Raw genomic sequence first — 23,380 nt, 5'->3', positions numbered from 1 at the left:
TTGGTGTGGGTTGGTGTTTTTTGAGTACTGCTGTCCTGGAGCAGCACCTTCCAGTTGTAATAATTAATAGTCTCAGAAATGAATCTGTGCCTTGCCCACTGCTGAAGCAAGATACGTGGTTACTGCTCCAGAGGTCTGGAGTCCTGGAGATGAGGCACTCAGCAGCAATTTGCACTTTCTCTGGTGACAGACTGGAGAGATCATGGCAAGCCAGGCACCAGGTGCTGCAGCTGCCAGGGGAGGGGAGGGGAGAGTCAGAGTAAAATGCAGTTTCTGGTGTCTGGTTACCAGTGCAGTGTTTGTGCAAGCAGATGTAGAATCCTTTGCCCTGGAGCAGTGTCCGTTAAATGTGTGGGATGCCCACTTCTGGAGTTGGTGTGAATGTGAGTGCTGCTGCAGAAGCCAGGTTGGACAGCAAGGAAAGCTGCAGGGTGGTGTGAGGTTCTTGAGGGCTGGGGGGTCGCAGGTAGGAGATGCCAGTGCTGGGTATCAGCATTCCTGAAGCTGCTGAGGCTCACTGCAGAAATCACAGATGGGCTCAGGTGCAGGCAGGATTGCAAAGCCCCTGACAGCAGAGGAAATCTGACACAGGCCGTGTGTGTACAAGGATTCTGCTGCCAGGTGAGCCAGTCACTGAGCCCCTCTGTGCAGGTGAGTCTGGATGCTCCCCAGGTGCTTGTTCTGAACAAAAGCGTGGCTTGTACACTGTCCCTCCCAGTGCAGAGAGAGCTGCTGCAGACACAGCCAAGGCCATTCCCTGCCAAGGCTCTCTGTGTGTTTGAGCAGTAATTTGGCTTTGTGCTCTGCCAGGTTCCAGCACAGTGAGGGGCTCCTGGGTGGTTCTTGCTCCAGGTGGCTGCACTGGTGCTCAAGGCTTTAAAACCCCCGTGTCTCCTTGGAGTGGGGATGAACAGAGGTAGAATGACCCCACGTTTGTGCTGTGCACCAGCTGAGGGAATTGTTCTGGCTCCGTGTTCCTTTGCCTGGTGGAAACTCTTTCTCTCCTTCTCTCTCAGGCTCAACAGGACCTGTCCATCCACTGGTGGATCCTTTAGCAGCTGGACCCCACCTGGCACGTTTTCCCTACCCACCTGGGACCATCCCCAACCCATTGCTAGGGCAGCCACCTCACGAGCACGAAATGCTGCGGCATCCAGTCTTTGGTGAGAGCGTGTGACGGTGCTTTGGGGTTGGTGTGATCTGCAGGGCCATCTGCCACTGGGGGGATTCTCGGGGGGGGAGTGGAGCTGTGCCTTTGGGAGGGCGTGCTGGCTCCTGGGTGACAGTGTGACAGAGTGTGACAGTGGTGCCTGTCCCCCAGGTACCCCCTACCCTCGGGACCTGCCTGGTGCCATCCCACCTCCCATGTCGGCGGCCCACCAGCTGCAGGCCATGCACGCGCAGTCGGCGGAGCTGCAGAGACTGGCCATGGAGCAGCAGTGGCTGCACGGGCACCCCCACATGCACGGCGGGCACCTACCCAGTCAGGAAGATTACTACAGGTGAGGCTGCAAGGAGGGCTGCTGGGCACCTGGGGGTTCCATCCTGCTTCTCCACCCTCCTCCTTTTTCCCTGGGAATTCCTGCCCCTCTGGCTGTGTGCTGAGCCCCGACGCAGTTACGGGTGGGAGCTGTGCTCAGCCCTGGTTGGGGCAGGTGGGAAGTGAGGTCCGGATTTCTGGCACAGCCTGAGAGCAGCTGAGTGTCTGCTGCTGCAGAATCCCCAGCCTGTCCCACCTGCACAGCTGGCACTGTGCCCACGTGTCACTGGGGCTCCCTGTGCCAGGGCAGTGCCCAGGGTGCTGCTCTGTTGGCAGCCCCAGCAAGGGAAGAGATGAGAGTCTTGACTCCATGTTTCAGAAGGCTGATTTATTATTTTATGATATATATTATATTAAATGATAGATTAAGATTATACTAAAAGAATAGAAGAAAAGGATTTCATCAGAAGGCTTGAAAGGAAAGGAAGGAATGATAATAAAATCCTGTGACTGCTCACAGCCTCGACACAGCTGGCTGTCATTGGTCATCAAGTAAAAACAATTCACATGCTGGGTAAACAATTCTCCAGATCATATTCCAAAGCAGCAAAACATGGAGAAGCTGAAGTTTCTCAGGAGAAAAGATCCTGATGAAAGGTTTTTTCATAAAATATGTCTGTGACAGTGCTCAGAGTTCAAAACCTGCAGGCCCTGCTCCCTGCAGGGGAGGCAGGAGGGCAGAGCAGTCTCCTGTGTCTCACACCTCCTTTGTCGTGTTAAAATGAGTTTTCTTTCTCTTGCAGTCGACTGAAAAAAGAAGGCGACAAACAGTTGTAATAAATTATTTATTTGTAAGCTGGCTATGGAAACCCCAGTCCTTGGGAAGGAGTGGAACATTTTTACATACGAGAAGAGCTACAAAAGGAAAAGAATATCTTATAAAGATTTCTTTATATATTTAAAACAGAAGCAACCACCCAACAAGTAGAGACTTATCAGCATAGTGTTCATTTGTAGAGAAGATTTCTCAAGACTGGTGTGGGTCTCCCTGCATGAAAACGTATTCAGAAGCCTCTTGGAAATACAGGACTGTGTGGAATATTCAGAGAACTTCCTGCAATCTTGTTTTTTTTTTTTTTTCTTTTTCTTTTTCTTTTCTTACTAGTTTGTTTTCAGTAGGTGCTAGAATCAGGTTCACAACACGAGTCACTGTGCGTGAAGGGACACTCAATGCATCTATAGGTAATTAAAAAAAAAAACAAGGATTGCAAGTAGGTGACATAACAAGCTCTGAATCCAAGTGCTATAATAATAAAAAAAAAATCTACTTTTATTTTAATACATTGTAGGAAATCTTCATAATTTTAAAGAGAGCTCAGTTCTGCAGCATGGCTTTTTAAGTCTGTAAATAACTTTTTTTGGGTAGAGGGGAGAAACAAAACAAAACAAACTCCAGAAACATTTATCTTGATTTTCAGTAACATCACAAATTGTGAATTCCTACCTGGTATTGACAGAATACAGAGTTGATTTTTTAATAAAATATATATATATAATTATCCCTTTAATTAAAGGGAACGATGGGTATCAATAATTTCAAATGGGTAAAAGCTTGACATTTGGTTTGATATCAACAATAAGCATTAAAGGGATTTGCAGGGATAATGTTGCAAATGACTGTTTCTGTTCTTGGTTTTTTTGGTTGGTTTGGTTGTTTGGGGGTTTTTGTTGGTGTTCCATCTCTCTGTTCTGCAGCTGATTTTGTTGAGTTGGGTTTCTCAGCAGCTCAGATGTCCCTTGGACCCCGCTGGCCCTTTTGGTGCCACCTCCAACGGTTCATTTTTGTGTGGCCATAAACCACTTCTTTCCTGTGACATTTGAAACTTAACCTAGCTCCATTGGGTTTAGACTTTGGGCAGAAAGTTCAGAGAAATAATCTGTTGTAAAAATCTTTTTGCAGCTGTTCCGTGGCTCAGGCCAGTGCAGCCCCAGTTTTGTGTGCACGTGCATACCTGGGGGGGATGTGCTTCTCCTGGCCTCCTGTTGGATAAGTTCTTAAGGAAAGTGGACTTGGCAACTTGGTTTTCATTAAGTTGTGTTGCAAAGACCAGTCTGTTTTTCTCTTTGACTTGTTTGAGTTTGGTTTTTTTATAAGCAGAAACTGCTTAACTGCCGCCAGTGGCGCGTCCCTGAGGAGCTGAGTGCTCGGGGACAGTGACACTGCCTCCCAGCCCCAGGGTCCTGCAGGGCAGCTCCCTCCACCATGGGGACAGGAGAGGAGCACACAGTGAGCATTAAAGGAGACAGCTCTGCTTACCTGGCAGATCTTTATAAAGTTTTATTCCCCAGTTTCCCCCCGGTTTTTCTTTGCTGGAGCAGAGGGTGATGCGACCAATGGACATCTGAACCTGCTGCTCGTTTTTTCCTGCTGGTGCACAACTCCCCCCGTTCTCTCTCCCCACTCACCAGTGCTCTCTGCTGTTGTAGCTGTCCAGTGTGATGGTTGTGTCCTGGGACTGTCCCGAGCCACTCTGGTGAAGTTGTAGTTACTCAGCTGCAGGCACGGTGCCCATCCACCTCTGCTGCTCAGCCCAGAATGTTCCAGGCCCACCAAGGCAAGGGGAGAGGGGAGAGCAGAGGATTTTCCTGCTGGAATTCCCCTTTTGCTGTGCCCCACTGCAGATTTCTCAGTGCTGCTGAAGGTGTTGGGAGGGACAGGTTGTGTTCCTGGCGTGGGGAACCACGAGGTCAGGCCAGAGTGGAGGGAGGTGAAGTCCTTGGCCGTGGGCAGTGGTGGGCTGGCAAGGTTTCCTTGTGGAGCAGGAGTATTTCTGCTCGTGGCTGAGCAGCCAGGAGGATGGGCCTGCTCAGCAGAGTGCCTCTGTTTGCTCTAAAGGTCTCATCAGGCACATTTCAGTTCCATTTCTCCCCTCCTCTTGTTTTACTGTGTGGAATTGGGGAGTTTGGGAGAGTTCAGCCACTTCAGCCATTTCTTCTGACCCTTCCCTTGCTGTTTTTTAGCCATAGTTCTTCAGAAAAAGGAAAAGCTAATTCCCTCCAATGGTCCTCTCTGTATTCCTTATTTCTCAGCTGAAGTTGCAGTCTGTTCTAAAGCTGTTCATTGATTTTATTTTTTTTTTCCCAGAAGAGCATTCTAATAATTTTATGGGAGCTTTTTTGTTCACATCATTCAGCAATTAAGCACTGAAATTTCTCAGTTTTACCCAGTGATTAACTACAACTTTACCTGCAGTGGCTTCTGAAGCCATCTCGGTGTTCGATGCCCTGTTAAAAAAAAACAACCCAGACCTTTTGATTTTCTTCCAAGAAACCTCTCTTATTTTTCCTCTGTTCCGAAAGTTTCTTTTGAGATTTTGCTTTAGTGTTTTTGAACCGTCTCTCTTGTTCTATGTCGTCATGGTTGAGCTTGTTTCACTGCACCGTTCGAGCAGAGTGTACATTCTGACTGCTACATTTATATATATCTTGAAGCTTAATGTATATATGAGTAGTTTGCCATGGGATAACACAGTGTAAACAGAGTAGAAACCCAGAAATCGTGACTTCTGTGTTCTCTCCATTTGAGTATTTTGTAATTTTTTTGAAATATTTGTGGACATAAATAAAACCAAGCTACACTACAGCAGCCAGGTTTTGCCTGCAAGTGAAATGTGTCTCTTGATTGTTGTTGGTGGGAGAGGAGCTGCTCTCACCTGGGATGATGTGGGTGCTGCCATGGCCACCTTGTCTGGTTCAAACCTGTCTTCTCTTGGCTTTATTTTTTCCCCTCTTTGAGATAATTTGGTTTTTAGTGCACAGCGTTGTGTCCAGTTGCAGTTCTGCATCCTGGAGTCCCATTGCTGCTCTGCTGCTCAGTTCCCAGTGCAGTACCCTGGGGGTACCCCAGCAGCTGCATTTTTGGGAATTGCTCTTCCTGACAGAAGAAACAGATTTTCCCTGAGTTGTGGCAGTGCTGAGCACACCGGCCCCGAGCTGCAGGAGCTGCCCTGCCGGGGGAATTGCAGAGTAACTCACTGTGTGCCCTCTGCACAGCTGAACCTGCCCTCAGTGCCATCCCCAGGGCTGCAGGGAGTGCCAGGTGAGCACCAGCACCTGCAGGGCACCTCCCCAGGGCAGCCGTGGGATGGCCCGGGAGCTTGGAGAGCAGGAGGGAGGTGGGGAGGCTCTGCTCTGCTCTGCTCTGCTCTGCTCTGGGGTCTATCCAGAACAGCCTGGAGTTTGCACTGCAGCCAGGGAAATTGTTGCTCTGAGCACTCTGAGAGTGCTGAGCTGTGGCTGGAGGGGGCTCCGTGACAAATGGCACGAGAGGCTGCTCTGTTTGTACCCCTGGCATTTTATGAGGGGAAGGTCAGCTCTTGGCTGCTGGAAATAGCCTCTGAAAGTGCTTTTTCTCAGCCTGTGCTATTTATTCTGACATTTCTTTTTTTAATTCCTTGTGCTCAGTGTAGAACTTGAGGGGGCTCAGCCTGCCCTGTCCTGCTGAGCAGGTCCTGAGTTTCCAGATGTAAAATGATGAATTCCATGGGGATGGGGAGAACTTTTACCCCTGGATAAATTGAACAGTGCAGGTATTAAATTGTGCTTCTGTGTTAATGGGGTTGTGCTGTGGCAGGGTGAGAGCTGGAAGCCATCAGCCGTGTGCCTTTGTCACCTGCACCTTGGCAGAGCTCCTGTGAGGCTCCAACAGCACAGGTGGGATGGGATAAAATTCCCCTGGGGGTTTTCCTTCCTCCCAGCTGGATTGTTTCAGTGTCATCCAGTGTCACTTTTATCCTTCTCTCCAGTTAACTCCTTCACAGCTTCGTGCTCTTTATGGAGTGGCAAATAACATGGGCATCAGCAGCAGGGGTTTAAATACAATGGGCATCAGCAGCAGTGGTTTAAAGAAAATGGAACCAGCAGCAGAGTTTTGAATGAAATGGGATCAGCAGCAGAGTTTTAAATAAAATGGGCATCAGCAGCAGTGTTTTAAGTGAAATGGAAGCAGCAGCAGAGTTTTGAATGAAATGGGATCAGCAGCAGAGTTTGAAGCAGTGCCAGGGCACCCTCAGGAGTAAGAACACATGCTGGTGTCACCACTCTGCTTTGACATTCCTCTGCTGCAGGTTGTGACTCCACACTACAGCATGCAGTGGACTGCAGAAACAAATTCTCCCTTTTCCTTCCACGTTATTTAAAGCCAAGCTCCTTGGCTTCACTGATTTCTTCTGGAGAGAGTTTCTGGGCCAGAAACTGTTGGGAGGTGTTGTGACAGAAATGCCTTCATCTAAATGTAAATGTTGCTGCCCTGCCTCGGGCTGCCTTTGAGAGGCTTGTTTCTGTGGCAAGCAGCTCCAAAGTAATGGTCCCAATCAATTTATTCATGTCAATAAAAGGTCTTTTATATGTTTATTTGAAATGTATTCTGGGCTGCTGGGACGTGTTTGTTTTGGAGCAGGTGTGGCAGATGGAGCAGAGACAGAGGAGGAGGAGAAGGAATCTGTGGGTCTGGTGGGAGCAGCTGCAGTTTGGGGTCTGTGGGTCTGGTGGGAGCAGCTGCAGTTTGGGGTCTGTGGGTCTGGTGGGAGCAGCTGCAGTTTGGGGTTTTGAGGGGCAGAAGGAAGGTGCCTCAATAGTGGGACACAGGGAAATAGGAGAGACCTCCAGGTGCTCCCCCCCGAGCCTGGGACAGGCTCAGGTTGGGTTGGGGTGGAGTGAAGGAGCTCAGCACAAAGTCCCTGACACAAACAGATTTTCTGAGTCACCCAAGTGCAGAAACATCTGGACAAAGTCAGCTTGACATTCCCTGGCCCCACCCTGAAAAGGGAAGGCAGGTAAGAGAGGCCACACCAAACTGCAAAAACAGCTTTTTAAAGGTATTTTGTGTTCTGCATGGGAGTGTGAACTCTGTGTGTGCATCTCCTGCCAGCAGCCCCCGTGAGCAGGGCTTTGTGTGCCTGTTTAATTTCCTCTTGCCCTGAGCTGTGGTTTGGGGTGCCCTGGGTGAGCTGTGGCAGCCCCAGGGCCAGGCAGGCGCTGATGGCGTTGGGCTGCTCTGCCCTTGGAGCTGCTGTGTGACCCTGCCTGCCCCTCCAGGCTTCTCTTCCTCTCCAGCAGCAGCTTGGCATCCGTGCCAGATTGCTGAATGGCCACTGAGGAGAAATCTGTCCCCAGGGCCGGGCCATGCCTGTGCCAACCTGTCCAGGTGCCCTCGGGCTCTGCCACCACTCCCAGGCTGCTGCTGCTCTGCCTTGGCTCCCTGTGCACAGAACAGAGGGAGAGCTGCTCACTGCCCCTAAATTACAGTTTAGCTCTTTCAAAGGAGCTGTGGACAAATGGATTTCCACTATTTATGCAACAGAGATGGAAGAGAACTTAGTAAAGGGTTTGAGAGTCTTGAATCCTCATTCAAAGCTCCAGGTTTGTAACTGCAGTGCCACAATCTCAGTGTGCTTTGAGCCTTGGCTGCTGGGCTTATTTACACCTTCTGTTCTGTCCTGTAGTTTGTGCTCTGCAGCCAGAGGAGGGGATGCTGCAGCTCTCCAGCGCTGTCCTCACTGCCCTGACCTGCTCCCTGCTCTGCAGTCACCATCAGGAGCAGCTCGGTGTGCCCAGCTGGAGTCACCTGGAGTGAGCCAACACAGCATCCCTGCAGGTGAGAGGTGTGAGGAGCTGGATTTACCTGGATTTACCTGGAGTGAGCAAACACAGCATCCCTGCAGGTGAGAGGTGTCACAGGAGCTGGATTTACCTGGATTTACCTGGAGAGCAGCAAACACAGCATCCCTGCAGGTGAGAGGTGTGAGAGGAGCTGGATTTACCTGGATTTACCTGGATTTACCTGCAGAGCAGCATCCCCTGTGGGTGAGAGGTGTGAGAGGAGCTGGATTTACCTGGATTTACCTGGAGAGCAGCATCCCCTGCAGGTGAGAGGTGTGAGGAGCTGTTTGTGCCCAGCTCACCCCATGCCCTGGGGCAGCAGAGCAGCAGCCGAGCTGTCCCTGGGACATTTGTCAGGCTCTGGGCTCTGCCTCTCCCATTCCTACTTGTTCTGTCCGAGCCCCTGGAAGGGCTCAGGTCTCTCTCAGACATCTTTTACTGGCTATGTGAAGCAGGCTCTGTGCTCAGAGCGCTGCCACGGGATCCCCCCTCTGTAATTACCCAGCAGTGTGCCCCTGGCAGTGCCTGCAGGCTGCCCGGGGGATGTCCCGGTGCCAGCCCCGGCTCTGGCACCCAGAGCAGACACTGAGGGTCTGCCTGGGCTCCCTGCCAGGGTTTGTGCACAGCAGTGCAAACCACGGACTCGAGCTGCTGGCTCTGACCATGGCACTGACCATGGGGCACTGACCAGGGCACTGACCATGGGGCACTGACCATGGGGCACTGACCATGGAGCACTGACCATGGGGCACTGACCATGGGGCACTGACCAGGGCACTGACCATGGGGCTCTGACCAGGGCACTGACCATGGCACTGACCTCAGCACTGATCTCAGCACTGACCTCAGCACTGACCAGGGCACTGACCAGGGCACTGACCATGGCACTGACCAGGGCACTGACCATGGGGCACTGACCATGGGGCACTGATCATGGGGCACTGACCTCAGCACTGACCATGGCACTGACCATGGGGCACTGACCATGGCACTGACCATGGGGCACTGACCATGGCACTGACCAGGGCACTGATCATGGGGCACTGACCATGGCACTGACCAGGGCACTGATCATGGGGCACTGACCATGGCACTGACCTCAGCAATGACCATGGCACTGACCAGGGCACTGACCATGGGGCACTGACCATGGCACTGACCATGGGGCACTGACCAGGGCACCGAGGGGCTCCCTCCCTTCCCCAGAGTGGCCGGGGCTGCTGTCCCCGTGTCCCCGGGTGCCACGGCAGGATTTGCCACGGGATGGCAGCAGATCCTCGGGAATCGGGAATTCCAGCCCGGAGCCTCTGAGCCGTGCCTGGGAGCTCGGAGAGCAGAGATCGCCCCAGACAGAGCCCAGGGGGATCAGGGGCACTTCCCATCTCCTTCCCATCTCCGTCCTGTTCCTCCCCTCCTGGGGGGCTCTGCCTGGCCGTGCAGAGTGGTGCCAGCTCCGTGTCACCGTGTTTGCCCCACGTCCCGGGCTGGCAGAGCCTCCTGGGGCTCTCAGGTGTTCCCAGGTAGGCTGTGGTCCCCGAGTCCTGCCTGAGTTGCCACCAGCTTCTAGACACAGCTTGTCCCGGTTGAATTTCACTGCCTGCCCTGGCAATGCCTGCTTGAACAGCCTCTTGCAGACACAAAACCATCCAGGAGTGGCCTCCTTTGAGCTGCCCTGCCCGGGCTGGCCAAGGTATTCCTGTCGTTTTTAATGGCTGAGAAATGGCTGCTGCTCGTTCTGTGTGATGCTCAGAGGGGGAACTGCAGCTCTCTGCTCACCTGACTGAGCTCTCTGTACTGTAAACACTTTCTTCAGGATGAAATTCCCTTCTGCTCTTCCTGATGTCCCTGCTCCAATGGCAATATTGATTTCTTATATGCAGTGAACAAGATTTACTGCTGATTTTCTGGAGACATTTCCTTGGACTCCCCTCCATCATTCTTGCTTCCAGAGCTGCCCTTCCATTTAATTTCTCCTGCACGGCCCCAGCCCTGTCCAGCTCCCCCTTCTGCACTCACAGCCTCACCTCATCCCCACTCTGTTCAAAGGACAGAAAAGAGAACCAGCCACGACTTCCCTGGAAAGGAAACCCAAAGTCTGGGGTTCCAGCTGGGTGAACTTGGCAGCTTCAAAGGCAGAGAGATGACTTTGAGATCAACAAGGTCCAGCCCCAGGGCTGGTGCTCAGTGTTTGGAAAGGGACCAGAGGGAGGCAGGAGGAACAATCCCCCCAGCTCTCCTCCTTGGGATTGCTTTTTCTGTGTCCATCTCCAGGCTTGGCCAGGCTCTGTCACCCTGTGCTCCCAGAGAAATGCAGGAATCCCTCTGGGGGTACCTGGACTGGTGGGAGCCATCCATCTGCTCCCTGCTGTGGGCTCTGGGCAGTCCAGAGGGACAGGGAATGGTGCTGGGGCTGGCAGAGCCCCTCCCTGGGGCTGGCAGAGCCCATCCCTGGCAGACACACCCATGCAGACACACCCATGCAGACACACCCAGCTCACTGCCAGGTGAGGCTGCAATAAATGAAATATCAGCCAGGGCAGCTGGGTGAGCCCAGAGATGCACACAGGGCTGTGCAGAAGGGTTTTTAGAAAGAAAGGCTGTGTGAAAGTGAAGGCAAGGCTGTCAAAAATGCACACAATAATCCATTTGCTGCCTGCCTGCTGGAATGCCTGGGATTGTGCAGGGCTGGGCTGGGGGAAATCAATCCCAGGCACGGGACTGAGCTGCTCCTCTCCCGTGGCAAGGAAGGATTTCAGCACACGGTGGGGAGGGACGTGAGGAGCTTCCCTAAGTGCCCTGTGCTCCAGCACTCCTCCCATTCATTACAGAGCCCTGAAAGGCCCTGCTGGAGCTGCTGATGGCTCAGTGCACAGCAGCTTTTATGAGGAGGTTTATCTGCCACTGCTGGCCCAGCCTCTCAGTGCTCCAGCTCCTCCACTGCAGACCTGGGAGTGTGTGAGGATTGCACACACCTGGAGTGTGTGAGGTTTGCACACACCTGGAGTGTGTGAGGATTGCACACACCTGGGAGTGTGTGAGGATTGCACACACCTGGAGTGTGTGAGGATTGCACACACCTGGGAGTGTGTGAGGATTGCACACACCTGGGAGTGTGTGAGGATTGCACACACCTGGGAGTGTGTGAGGATTGCACACACCTGGGAGTGTGTGAGGATTGCACACACCTGGAGTGTGTGAGGTTTGCACACACCTGGAGTGTGTGAGGATTGCACACACCTGGAGTGTGTGAGGATTGCACACACCTGGGAGTGTGTGAGGATTGCACACACCTGGAGTGTGTGAGGATTGCACACACCTGGGAGTGTGTGAGGATTGCACACACCTGGGAGTGTGTGAGGATTGCACACACCTGGGAGTGTGTGAGGATTGCACACACCTGGGAGTGTGTGAGGATTGCACACACCTGGGAGGGTGTGAGGATTGCACACACCTGGAGTGTGTGAGGATTGCACACACCTGGGAGGGTGTGAGGATTGCACACACCTGGGAGTGTGTGAGGATTGCACACACCTGGGAGTGTGTGAGGATTGCACACACCTGGAGTGTGTGAGGTTTGCACACACCTGGAGTGTGTGAGGATTGCACACACCTGGGAGGGTGTGAGGTTTGCACACACCTGGGAGGGTGTGAGGCCCCTCAGTGCCAAAAGGGGCTTGGAGCCATTCTTTCCTTTCTCAGGATGTGTAGAGCATGGAGCACCCAGGAGGGGAGCTGCTCCTGGGGTACAACAAGGTCACACAAGCCCTTCTGGGGCAAAAGAGCAGCTAAAAATCATTTTGGTGCTTAACAGGGAGGCAGTGAAGCGACTCAGAAGCGGGTGTGATATGGTGAGATAATCTAATATAAGGAAGGACCCTGGAGGCAGAAGAAGCCAAGGCTAAAACCAGCAGCAGCCACTGGGAAGGCTTATCAGGAGCAGCAGGAAGTTGGAATAATCAATCCTGGAAGGAGCTCAGTTCTTTGCTGCAGCAGGTAGGGTAGGAAATATTTCACATCTTGTGCTGTGACCTGGATTATCCAGAGTCCAGCAGCTGGATAAGACTTCACCCAGAAACAAAAACAAAACAAAACAAAATTTAAAAGGGAAAAAAAAAAAGGCAGAGGGCAGCAGAGAAGCTCTGTCTGGGGCTGCTGCTCCTGTGGCTTTGGAGCAGCCCCAGAGGGATTTTCTGTGCAGGAAGAGGTGGCTGCAGGAGGAGGGAGGGCACAGGCAAGGAATGCATTGCTGGCTGTGTGCTGCAGCCCCAGAAGGGAAATTCTCTCTCCCTGCCAGCCCCTCTGGCCCTGCAGCTCGCTGAGGGGGAGGCACAGCCCAGCACTCCCCCCTTGGAGCTCTCTCAGTCAATGGCCACACTCTGCCTGCCTGCAGCCCCTCTCCTCTGAGCACACCGAGGGCTTTGAGGCTGTCCTGTGCCCCAGCTCCCCCTGAGCCCAGCTGAGCAGGAGGGGGGAAACTGAGGCACAGCTCCCTGAATTGCCCTGCCAGCAGCTGGAATTGCTCTGCCAACAGCTGGAATTGCTCTGCCAGCAGCTGGAATTGCTCTGCCAACAGCTGGAATTGCTGTGCCAACAGCTGGAATTGCCCTGCCAGCAGCTGGAATTGCCGTGCCAGCAGCTGGAATTACTGTGCCAGCCCTGGGAATTACTGTGCCAGCAGCTGGAATTGCCCTGCCAGCAGCTGGAATTGCCCTGCCAGCAGCTGGAATTGCCGTGCCAACAGCTGGAATTGCCGTGCCAGCAGCTGGAATTGCCGTGCCAGCAGCTGGAATTACTGTGCCAGCAGCTGGAATTACTGTGCCAGCAGCTGGAATTGCTGTGCCAACAGCTGGAATTGCCGTGCCAGCAGCTGGAATTGCCGTGCCAGCAGCTGGAATTGCTGTGCCAGCCCTGGGAATTGCTGGGGCAGAAGGGCCAGGCTGGCACAGCCCTGGCACCCGTGAGCCAGGAAGGAGCTCAGCACCGGGAGCATCTCCTCACCCTGACCTCCCTGGAGGCTGGGCAGGAAAAGAGATTTGGAAAGATCCCGACGGCAGCTCCTGTGGGGAGCAGGGGGATGGGGCAGCAGGGCTGTGTTTGTGTTTGGGATGTGCAGCAGGGCTGTGTTTGTTTGGCAGGGCTGTGTTTCAGCAGGACTGTGTTTGTCAGGGCTGTGTTTGGGATGTGCAGGAGGCCGAGGGAGGCCGGGCAGGGGGTGGCACCTGCCGGTGTCCCCAGGGCCGTGTGTCCCCAGGGCCGTGTGTCCCCGCAGGAATCCCGGCTGCAGCGGGGGGAGCCTGGCAGGCGCCGGGCTCTGAAACCCGAGCCCTGTCCCCTGTCTGCATCGCACAGAGCCCGGGACAAGCCCGGGCAGCTGCTGACCCGGGACAGCTCCTGCTCCCCAGCCCGGGCTCTGACAAACGCCCTGTGCTGATGCTGCCCTGGCTGCCCAGCCTGACCCGGCTCAGCCTGACCCTGCTCTCTGCTGGGCTCCTCCTGTCCCTCCTGTGTCCCAGGGCTGGGAATCACTGATCCTGCTCTCAGCTGGGCTCCACCAGACCCAGCCCAGCCCCGGTCCTGCTCTCTGCCCGGGGAAGGAATTTGTGCCACAGCCAGGGTGGATGGCCAGAACGGCTCTGAGCTCCTGCAGGTGCTGCCAGGGGGGTTTCAAACAAAACCAGGGGAACGGGGAGCAGCCTTCCAAAATATGGAACACCTCATAAAGCTGGGGAGGGAAGCAGGCTGAGCAGCCCCAGCCACGGCTCCGACTCTCAGGAGGCAAACTGTGCAGTGCAGAAAGCCCAGGGAACCAGCTCAGGATGCCAACTAATGAGCTTTTTAATTAGCTGCAATTGCAGGCGAGGTTTAAAACCCAAAGAAGTAAGTAAATTAAAGATTTAAAAGACTGAACAGAATCGATGAGGGGGTCAGCACTTAAAATATTAAAATGCCAAAGCAGTTGACTTTAAGGGAAGTTTGCAGCGCTGCAGTAGGGGAAGCAGCAGCCTCTGGGGGTCTGGTCCAGAGCCCTGTGGTGGAACCTGCCACCTGCAGAGAGCCAGAAATCACCTGCATGGGCAGCCCTGCAGCCTCTGCAGCCCCAGCTCTGCAGCCTCTGCATCCCCAGCCCTGCAGCTGTGCAGCCCCAGCCCTGCAGCCCCAGCCCTGCAGCCCTGCAGGTGTTCTGGTCCTGCCTGCAGGGCGTTCTCTGCAGCTCCCCTGGTTTCCCCCAGGTGTTTTCCCCAGGTGTTTCCCCCAGCCACATCCCCAGGGCACCAGGGCAGGGTTTTGTCCCCCTGCAGCCCTCCCTGCAGTGCCAGACCAGGGGTGTTTGCTCCAGAGGCTGAACAAGGTGGGTGCTGTGTGGAATGGAAACGTTTTTCTCCATTTTCTCCATCAGCTGTGGGTGCATTTGCCATCTCCTCCTTTCCTGCCTCTCTGCATCCCCACCCTTGAGCCTGCCCTGAGGAGAAGCTGCCACTGGGCCAGCTCTGGGTCAAACTGGACTTGGTGAACCCATGGGGACCCAGAACCTGGACCCAGACTCTGGAAATCTCCTTCTCCTTTTCCTTCTTGTTTCCTGTTCTTTTAGTAACACCCTGATTCCAAGTGTTCCAGCCTGGCTGTGTGACCCACGTTGTGCACAGGGGCCAAGTGGGTTTGTTCAGATTTGCTGTGTAAAACAGGGGAGGAGAGGAACCAGGGAGGTGGGAGGCAAGGCAGAATCCAGCCCCCAGTGGCCTTGAAAGCAATCTGCCAGCCAGGGCTGTCTCCAGGCTGATGGATTTGCTGTCACCTCTGCCTGGCACGGGGTGACAGATCTGTGCCTGGGACGGAGGCAGAACCAGCAGCCATCCATCACTGCAGGACAGCAGGACAGCAGGACAGCAGGACAGCAGCAGGCACAGGGGGAGCAGCAAACCTGGCAGAGCATCCCCAGCCTGCCTCCCTGTCCCTGCTGGGCCTGGGCAGTGGGGCTGGGCTGGGTGGGATTGCTGGGAGGATGGGGGGTTTGGGCACCTCCTGCCCAGGTGGGGGGATCTGGGCACACCTTGCACTCCTCCTGCCCAGGTGGGGGGATCTGGGCACACCTTGCACCCCTCCTGCCCAGGAGCCCTCTGTGAGCAGGTCAAACACAGCCCAGTGGCTCAGGGCACAGCCTGGCTGAGGGAGGCTCCCCTGTGGCTGGGGGAGCACGGCTGCAGCGGTGCTGCAGGGTGGGAAATGCAGATTTCCTTCCAGTCAGTCCTGGCTGGAGGAGGCAGGGGTGCAGCTCTGTCTGTGGTGGGAGGAGTGGCAAACACTGCCGGTCCTCCCCTGCCTCCTGGGGCTTCTCCCTGATGAAATCACTGTCACTTCTTCCAGGTTTCCACAGTCCTGCCTGTGCTCTTCCCACTCCTTTGCCACGTGCAACAAACAGCCTTGAGGTCTGGAGTGAGGATTTTGCTTCTGGAGGAAATCCAGATGCTTCTCTATATGGCTGATAAATCAGAGGATAGGGCAGAAATGTGGAATATTCCTGCATGCTGAACAATCCCCTAAAGCCAAGAGCAGTCAGGCACTTCCTTCATTCCAATGCTCTCCTACATGCTGCTCAGCATGTTCCTCAGTCCTCTGCAGCCTAAACAACTGGGGAAGTCTGCCCCAAAAATCTCTGTGTGGAGTGTTTGTTTCTAAACCACCCTTACAAAGAGCTGAAAGGGGAAAAAAACCCCACAGAGTTAGAGGAGCACAGGAGTGGAACAGAATTAGCATGCACAGAGCCTGGGCTGCTCCAGCTCTGCTGCTCCCAGGCCTCAGACTCTGCATCTGCTTTTTGCTTTCCAGCAGGCTGACGTGCTGTGACACTGCTCCCTCTGGGCAGCTCTGACAGGCACTGCCAATATTTCCTTCCTGAGAAGCCCCCAGCCAGGGCAGCCTGGATATCCAGATTTATCTGGCTAGAACCCCAGCCTGGATATCCAGATACACCTGACTATAACCCCAGTCTGGATATATCTGGTTATAACCAGATGTATCTGGGGTATACCTGGATTTACCTGGCTATATATATCCATATATATAGCTATAAATATCCAGATATATCTGGATATACCTGACTATAACCCCAGTCTGGGTATATCTGACTGGATATAACCCCAGATATACCTGGCCATAACCCCAATCTGGATATACCTGGCCATAACCCCAATCTGGACATACCTGGCCATAACCCCAGCCTGGGTATCCCACAGCCCTCCAGAGTGGGGCTGCTCAGCTCCAAACGCTGCAGCCTCCACCTGCAGAGAAGGCTCCCAGCCCAAGCCCTGCATTTCCTGCAGTTCATGTTTTGGTTGTTGTCTTTTCCTTCTGCTCCTCAGGAAAGAAGAGAAGGAATGTGAGCATCCCTGTCGTTTCTGGCAGCTGCTGATGTCTGTGCTGTCAGCTGGAAGTGCTCCAATATTCAGGAGTCAGGCACCCAAAACCTGGAGCTGGCAGGAAAGTCAGGAAAATGAAACACAGACCCTCGCAGGAATGTTTCCTTCACTTTGTTTGTGTTGCTCTGCTGTTTTACCCCTTCCCTCTGACATTCCAACAGTTCTGCTTCAAATGTTTCTGTAATGTCAAAGGCCAGGAACCCTCCTTGAGAGGGGAACGATGCAGGTCTCAGACACCAGCCCTGGCTCCAGGAGTGCAGGCTTTGAGAAACCCTCCAACATCCAAAGCTTTGGGTATAATTCACAGGTGCTGACAGCTGAGGGGAGGGAACTCACACTGTTCATTTCCATCTGGACAGCTCTGTCCACTGACAGAAAATGAGGATCCAGAGGAACACCCCAGCCCTGGCTGGGGGCACTGCCCAGGGCCGGCCCCTTGGCCACTGGAGCTTTGGAACTGGAATTGTGCAATATAATTGGAATATTCCCTGGGCTCCCGTGGCCCCAGGCAGCTGAGCCAGCCCCAGGCACAGCCCCCAGAGCCTCCCCCACTTCTCTGGGGCGGGCAGGGGTTGTGCCCCTGGATCCATTCTGCCACAGCCCCGTGTGTGCTCCTGCAGCTTCAATTTCTGCTGAAGGGGAGAAGGGAACGGCTGTGCTGCACCAGGCACACCCAGGAACACAAACCTGCAGTTTTCTCTCTGAGAGGAGCGGCCAAGCCCTGCCCTGGCAGCTCAGCAGGAATTCCTGCTGGAAAAAGAGAGTGCCTGCTGGAGAGGGAGCTCCACCAGGGTAATTAGCTAATTACCCGGCACCAGGTTAATTAACCTGGCTGGCCACACGTGGCTCTGCTGCCTCGGGGCTCTGGGAGCCCCGGGCTTGGGGCTGGGCAGCTCCTGTGGGGCTGGCTGGGATGTTTCTGTTCTGCCATCCCCCTTGGTGTGCCAGCGCCTCAGGAGCGCCGAATTAATTAACTTTCACCGTGATTTCACGGCTGCTTAATGACCTCTGTGCCAGGGCTGGAGAACTGAGGCACAGAGCAGTGGGGGCTGTGCCAAGGTCACCCAGAGCTCGCTGGGGATGGAGCCCAGCGCTGCCTGGCAGTGGGGCTGGGCTGGGAGCTGCAGCCCAGGGAGAGCTGTCTGGGCTCTGGGGATGCTCAGCTCGGCTCCCCAGAACTCTGGGTTCATCCACAGGCTTTTGGATAAACCCTGGCTGTGGCACCACAGCTCTGCTCAAACGCAGGACGAGATTGAAGGTGAAGTTTCAGCCCAGAGCTCGTCCCCAGGCAGGACAGAAAATAGAACCCAGTGAGGTCTCTGGGCTTTTCCCCAGCCTGGAGAGGCTCTGTTGGCCAGAATGTCATTTCTGATTTGATTTGTGCCGTTCCCTGGTCCTGTCTCATTAACCCCTTGTCTCCTCAGCAGCACAGAGCTCTGCCCTGCAGCCCCCGTGGCTGCTGGGGGAACTTCTCTGCCTCTCTGAGCTGAATCCCCAATGCTGGGTCCTGCTCTTCTCTCCAGGCTCTCCTCCAGCCCTCCCCTGCTGTTATTTGCATTTTAATGTAAATAACATTATTGTAAATAACATTAACATTAGTGTAAATAACATTAATGTAAATAACAGCCATCTTTGCTGCCTCTCCTCTCCCACAGCACCCTAGTCTCTGCCATCCCTGCCCTGCTCCCACCAAACATTCCTCCTTGTGCACAGAGCCAGCCCCAGGTGCCCCTGAGCCAGGCCTGGCTCAGCCCTGGGGACACAGGGTGACAGTGGCTGCCCTCTGTGCCCCCTGTCCCCCCTCCCCTCCAACCCCCAGCTCACCCTGCCTTATCACCTGATAGAGGTTGTTAAAACCAACAGCCCCTGGAGCCTCTCATGGCCTCAGGGGCAGTGAGCAGGAGCCCACGTGTGAACTTCATGGGGGGAAAAAACAAAACCCAGATGAAAACTCAGCCTTGCCCTGCCCCACCACACAAACCCAGCCCAAGGGGTGGGTGCTCACCCACGGCAGGCAGGGCGCTGCTCTGGCTAAAAAAAGCCCAGGAAAGCCCAGAGGAAGCCGGTGATGGTGCAGAGCAGGGCCAGGTGGGGCTGAGGGGGTTCCTCCGAACCCTGGGCAGGAGGGAAACACTCAGCCAGACAGCAGAGAAACCCTCGTCTGGGTGACAGCTGGGGTTACCCAGCCCTGGCCGAGCCTCCCCGGGGGAAGAGGGAAAGTCTGTGACTGAAACCGAGAGTGCTGGGGCTGTGGGTGGGGAGCGGGGCAGGGCAGCCATCCCCAGCAGCAGCAGCAGCTGCAAAACACCTCCCTGAGCGCCTTCCTCCCGTGCTGCACTGCCCTGGGGACCTCAGAGATCCTACAGACAGATATACCACAGAGAGCTCCCAGATATACCACAGATAGCTCACAGATATACCATAGATAGCTCACAGATATAACATAGATATACCACAGATATCCCACAGATATACCACAGATAGCTCCCAGATATACCATAGATAGCTCACAGATATACCATAGATATACCACAGATATCCCACAGATATACCACAGATAGCTCCCAGATATACCATAGATAGCTCACAGATATACCATAGATATCTCACAGATATACCATAGATCTGTTACAGATATACCATAGATAGCTCACAGATATACCATAGATAGCTCACAGATATACCATAGGTAGCTCACAGATATACCATAGGTAGCTCACAGATATACCACAGATAGCTCACAGATATACCACAGATATCTCACAGATATACCATAGATCTCATACAGATATACCATAGGTAGCTCACAGATATACCACAGATAGCTCACAGATATACCATAGATATCTCACAGATATACCATCGATATCTCACAGATATACCACAGATATCTCACAGATATACCACAGATATCTCACAGATATACCACAGATATCTCACAGATATACTATAAATATCTTACAGATACACCATAGATATCTTACAGATATACTATAAATATCTTACAGATATACCATAGATATCTTACACATATACCATAGATATCTTACAGATATATTATAAATATCTTACAGATATACCATAGATATCTTACACATATACTATAAATATCTTACAGATATACCATAGATATCTTACAGATATACTATAAATATCTTACAGATAAATGTGCTATAGATATCTTACACATATACCATAGATATCTTACAGATATACTATAAATATCTTACAGATATACCATAGATATCTTACAGCTAGATATGCCATAGATATCACCACTCATTGCTATGTGAGCAGGGAATGAGAAATCTGGGGACAGTTTAGGGTCACTTAACCCTAACCCTAAGGCCTGACCCTAATCCCAGCCCTAATCCCCAGAGCCAGCTCTGTCAATGCCAGTCCACCCCTGCACAGCTCAGGAGGACTGAGTGCCTCTGCCAAGGCCAGCTCTGCTCCTTTTGGGGGCTGGATGAGGCAGGGCTGTCCATTCTCAGGGAGGTGAAACGGGGCAGGACTGGAGCTCCTCTGGGCCTTTGTGTTCTCTTCCTGCAGCTCCAGGTCCTGGAAGGGGATGGAAGGCCTGGGAGCCAAAGGCTGAGCAGCAGCACCCAGGGCAGTGAGGGAATTAAAGCTCATTCACCCCCAGAAACAGCAGCAGCCCTCGGGGAGGGTGGGGACACCCAGAGCTCCCTCCCCGTGCCCTGCTGCCCCCAGAGTGTGGTTTGCATTTCCTGCCACACCGAGAGAGCAGCTGGGGTGTCACTGCCTGCTCCTCACCCTCCCAGTGCCCTGTGCCCTGCTGGGCTGCTTCTGGCAGGGCTGCAGGGCTGCAGGGCTGCCCCTGTGCCCCCTGAGAGCCCCAGCAGGGCTGGGATGGGGACAGGGGACACAGCAGAGGGCTGGGGTCACCCTGGGCTCCTCAGTGAGGGCTGGCAGCTGCTGTCCCCTGGGGACCCTGCCCTGCTTTTCCCAAAGGCCCTGCAGAGCCAGGGTTTGTTCCAAGGGTGTTCCAGCCCTGGCTGAGCTGCACCTGCAGTCCCAGAGCAGGGGAGCTCAGGTGAGCTCAGGTGAGCTCAGCTCTGCTGCCAGGGCTGGGCTGTGGGCTCTGGAGGGGTCCCAGGCACTGCAGGGACCTGGGGAAAGGCTCAGCTCTGCTAAACCTGAGCTAAACCTGAGTTCTGCTAAACCTGAGCTGGGCTTGGGCAGGAGGGTCTGTCCTGTGGGGGCACTGGGCTGTGATCTGCCCGTTCCTCAGCCCGCTCCACCTGCCAGGGCTGTTTGATGCTCCCCCTCTTTCCGTGGGCAGGGAGGCTGGGCTGGAGCCTGAGGAATTCCAGCTGCAGCCCTTCCCCGCATCCAGCAAGGGGAGCTGAGCAGCTTCTGCCTTCCCTGAGCCATCCCAGGTGAGCGGGAGCCGCTCTGCTCAGCCCGGCTCAGCCCCGGGGCTGGTCCTGCGGAGCGCGGGGAGCCCTGCCAGATGTGCACAACAGCTGGGCCAGGCCCTGCTCCACACCAGGGCTGGGGTTCCTGGAGTTTGGGACACTCTGGAGGGCTCTGGGGGACAGTTCTGCTCCTGGAGCCGGGATTTCCCATCCCGAAGGGAAGGGAAGGGAAGGGAAGGGAAGGGAAGGGAAGGGAAGGGAAGGGAAGGGAAGGGAAGGGAAGGGAAGGGAAGGGAAGGGAAGGGAAGGGAAGGGAAGGGAAGGGAAGGGAAGGGAAGGGAAGGGAAGGGTGACCCCCAGGCCCCCCAGCAGGGCAGGGTTGGGCTGGTGGCAGCAGCTCTGCTGTCCCTGGGACCCCCTGCCCATCACTGCCCTTCCCACCACACACCCTGAGCTCAGGGCAGCCTGGAAATAATTCCTTCCATCCATCCATCCATCCATCCATCCATCCATCCATCCCTGCCAAACCCCCAGGGCAATGCCCCAAACTGGGGGGACTTGCTCCTCCCCTTCCTTTCCCTGCCTTCATGCTTTGATTTAAAATATATATATATTTTTTTTTAAAGAGGCTTTTCCGCCCCCCAGATGCACTGTGGAGGCCTTTGCTGGCCAGACCCCGTGGCTGTGGAGCTGGGAGTGCACATGTGGGCAGAGAGGGGACAGAGCTGCTGCCATAAGGATTTTTCTTCCCACTCCTTGCCAACATAATCAAAATAACTCACTTGCACCTAATAAAATAAAATGCAGAATCCAAAAGCCTTCCTTCCCTCCAGCAGTCTGTCTGGATCCCATTCCTTGAAGCTGGGCTGAGGATGCCAGGGGGGCTTTATTTTGGTTTTGTTGTTAACTTCTCCAGAATGAAAAACACCAGCAGTGGGTCAGGAGGTGCAGCTCATTCCTGACACAGATGGAAGCTGAGTGCTCCTAAAGCTGCTCCTTTGTGGGGGCCAAAGTTAATCCCAGGGCTTTTCCTTTTCTTGCTCCCTTTCCCTCTCCCCTTTCTTCCTGTTTAATTTAGACTCTGCATATGTAAATTTGGCCTGCTCCGTGGTCAATTAAAAACAACAAAAATATATATATATATGTGTAAAAGCCCACTCAGATTGATAGAGGCAGGTAGGAAATAAAGGGCCATGATGCTCAGTGGTTGAAGGCAGAGCAACAAGCTCCGTGGGCCTGCCCTGCAACCCCCAATTATTCAAAGAGGCAGCTGCAAAAGAAGTGGGAAAATGAAGAGCCCTGATCAGTCACAAACCCAGCTCTTTTTAGATCATTGCAGTGTGAAACATCCTTGAGTGAAAGAGAGTTCTCACCCAAAGCTGTAATTTTCAGGTAATCACTGAGTTTGGAGTGTTGTCTGTCAGCAGAGCAGTAACCAGCCTTTGGGAGGAGGCAGCAGAGAGATCTATTAATGCAATCAGAAATATTTGCATTGGTTAAAAGCTCCCCCAGCCCTCCTGAAGCCCCCTCTGAGGCAGCAGAGTGTGGCAAGGAAGGGGAAAAGTGTGAGCATAAAACACTGGGGACGTGGAGTGAGAGTCATGGTGCAGGAACTGGCAGTGGGGATGGAAGGACATCGATGCTCAGTCCTGTTTTATATATATATATATATATATATATATATATATATATATATATATATATATATAAAAATGTATGTATATAGAGAGCCATTGTGGGTGGGTGATCACTAAAAATGGGATTGCTCAGGTGTGTTGGCAAGAGCTCCCCTGTGATAAACCTGCCTCCAGCACAACCCAGTTCTCCCCAGTGGTGTTTGACCCAGGGCAGATGGAGCTGTTTGTGTCTGGGAAGGATTTTGGTGGAATCCCTGTTCCAAAGGGCCTGGAATGCTGAGAGGGCAGGGCAGGGGCTGATTCTCCCTCCACAGAACCCTGGTGCAGCCCCAGGAAGCAGCAGAGATCCTCACACAGCCCCAGCCCAGATTTCAGCTCTGAAAGCCAGGAATTGTCCTGGAGCTGCTGCAGACACAGATCCAGGGAGGTACCCAGCTCCTCCACTGGGCAAAGCCCTCCTCTTCCTCAGTGCTTCACAGCCAGCCTGGTGAGCTGCTGGCCAGGTCTGTGGGAAGAGCAAAGAGCATCCCTGAGACACCAACAAAGCAGCCTGAAACGGCAGGCAGGGCTGAATCCCCTTTTTGCCTCTCTCAGGGGTGTGTTACCATCAGGGAGGGGCAGTGCTGGTGGGGAGAAAAGGAGAAAAAGAGAAAAAGAGAAAAAGTGAAAAAGAGAAAAGGGATGGCTCCTGGGACTGCTGGATTGGGAGAAAGGGAGAAAAGGAGAAAAGGAGAAAAAGAGAAAAGGGGATGGCTCCTGGGGCTGCTGGCTGGGGAGAAAAGGAGAAAAGGAGAAAAGGAGAAAAAG

At 53.8% G+C, this 23,380-nt stretch overlaps 1 protein-coding gene across 4 annotated transcripts in view; it reads left to right on the top strand.

Annotated features, from left to right (window-relative positions):
- Nucleotides 1-5,121, top strand: part of RERE (arginine-glutamic acid dipeptide repeats) — a 163,139-nt gene extending 158,018 nt beyond the window's left edge. For all 4 annotated transcript variants that reach the window (XM_084220000.1, XM_084219999.1, XM_084219998.1 and 1 more), the window contains 3 exons: nucleotides 1,017-1,163; nucleotides 1,322-1,502; nucleotides 2,284-5,121. In XM_084220000.1, coding sequence (XP_084076126.1) covers nucleotides 1,017-1,163; nucleotides 1,322-1,502; nucleotides 2,284-2,317 — 362 coding nt within the window. In that variant the 3' untranslated portion in view covers nucleotides 2,318-5,121. The remainder of the gene's footprint in view (nucleotides 1-1,016; nucleotides 1,164-1,321; nucleotides 1,503-2,283) is intronic.
- The last annotated feature ends 18,259 nt before the right edge of the window (nucleotides 5,122-23,380 follow it).

Source organism: Fringilla coelebs (genome assembly GCF_963513975.1).
Source record: "Fringilla coelebs genome assembly, chromosome: 22".
NCBI classification, from domain to species: Eukaryota; Metazoa; Chordata; class Aves; order Passeriformes; family Fringillidae; genus Fringilla; species Fringilla coelebs.
Note: the sequence above shows the minus strand (reverse complement) of the source record. Positions and strands in the feature narration are given on the sequence as shown.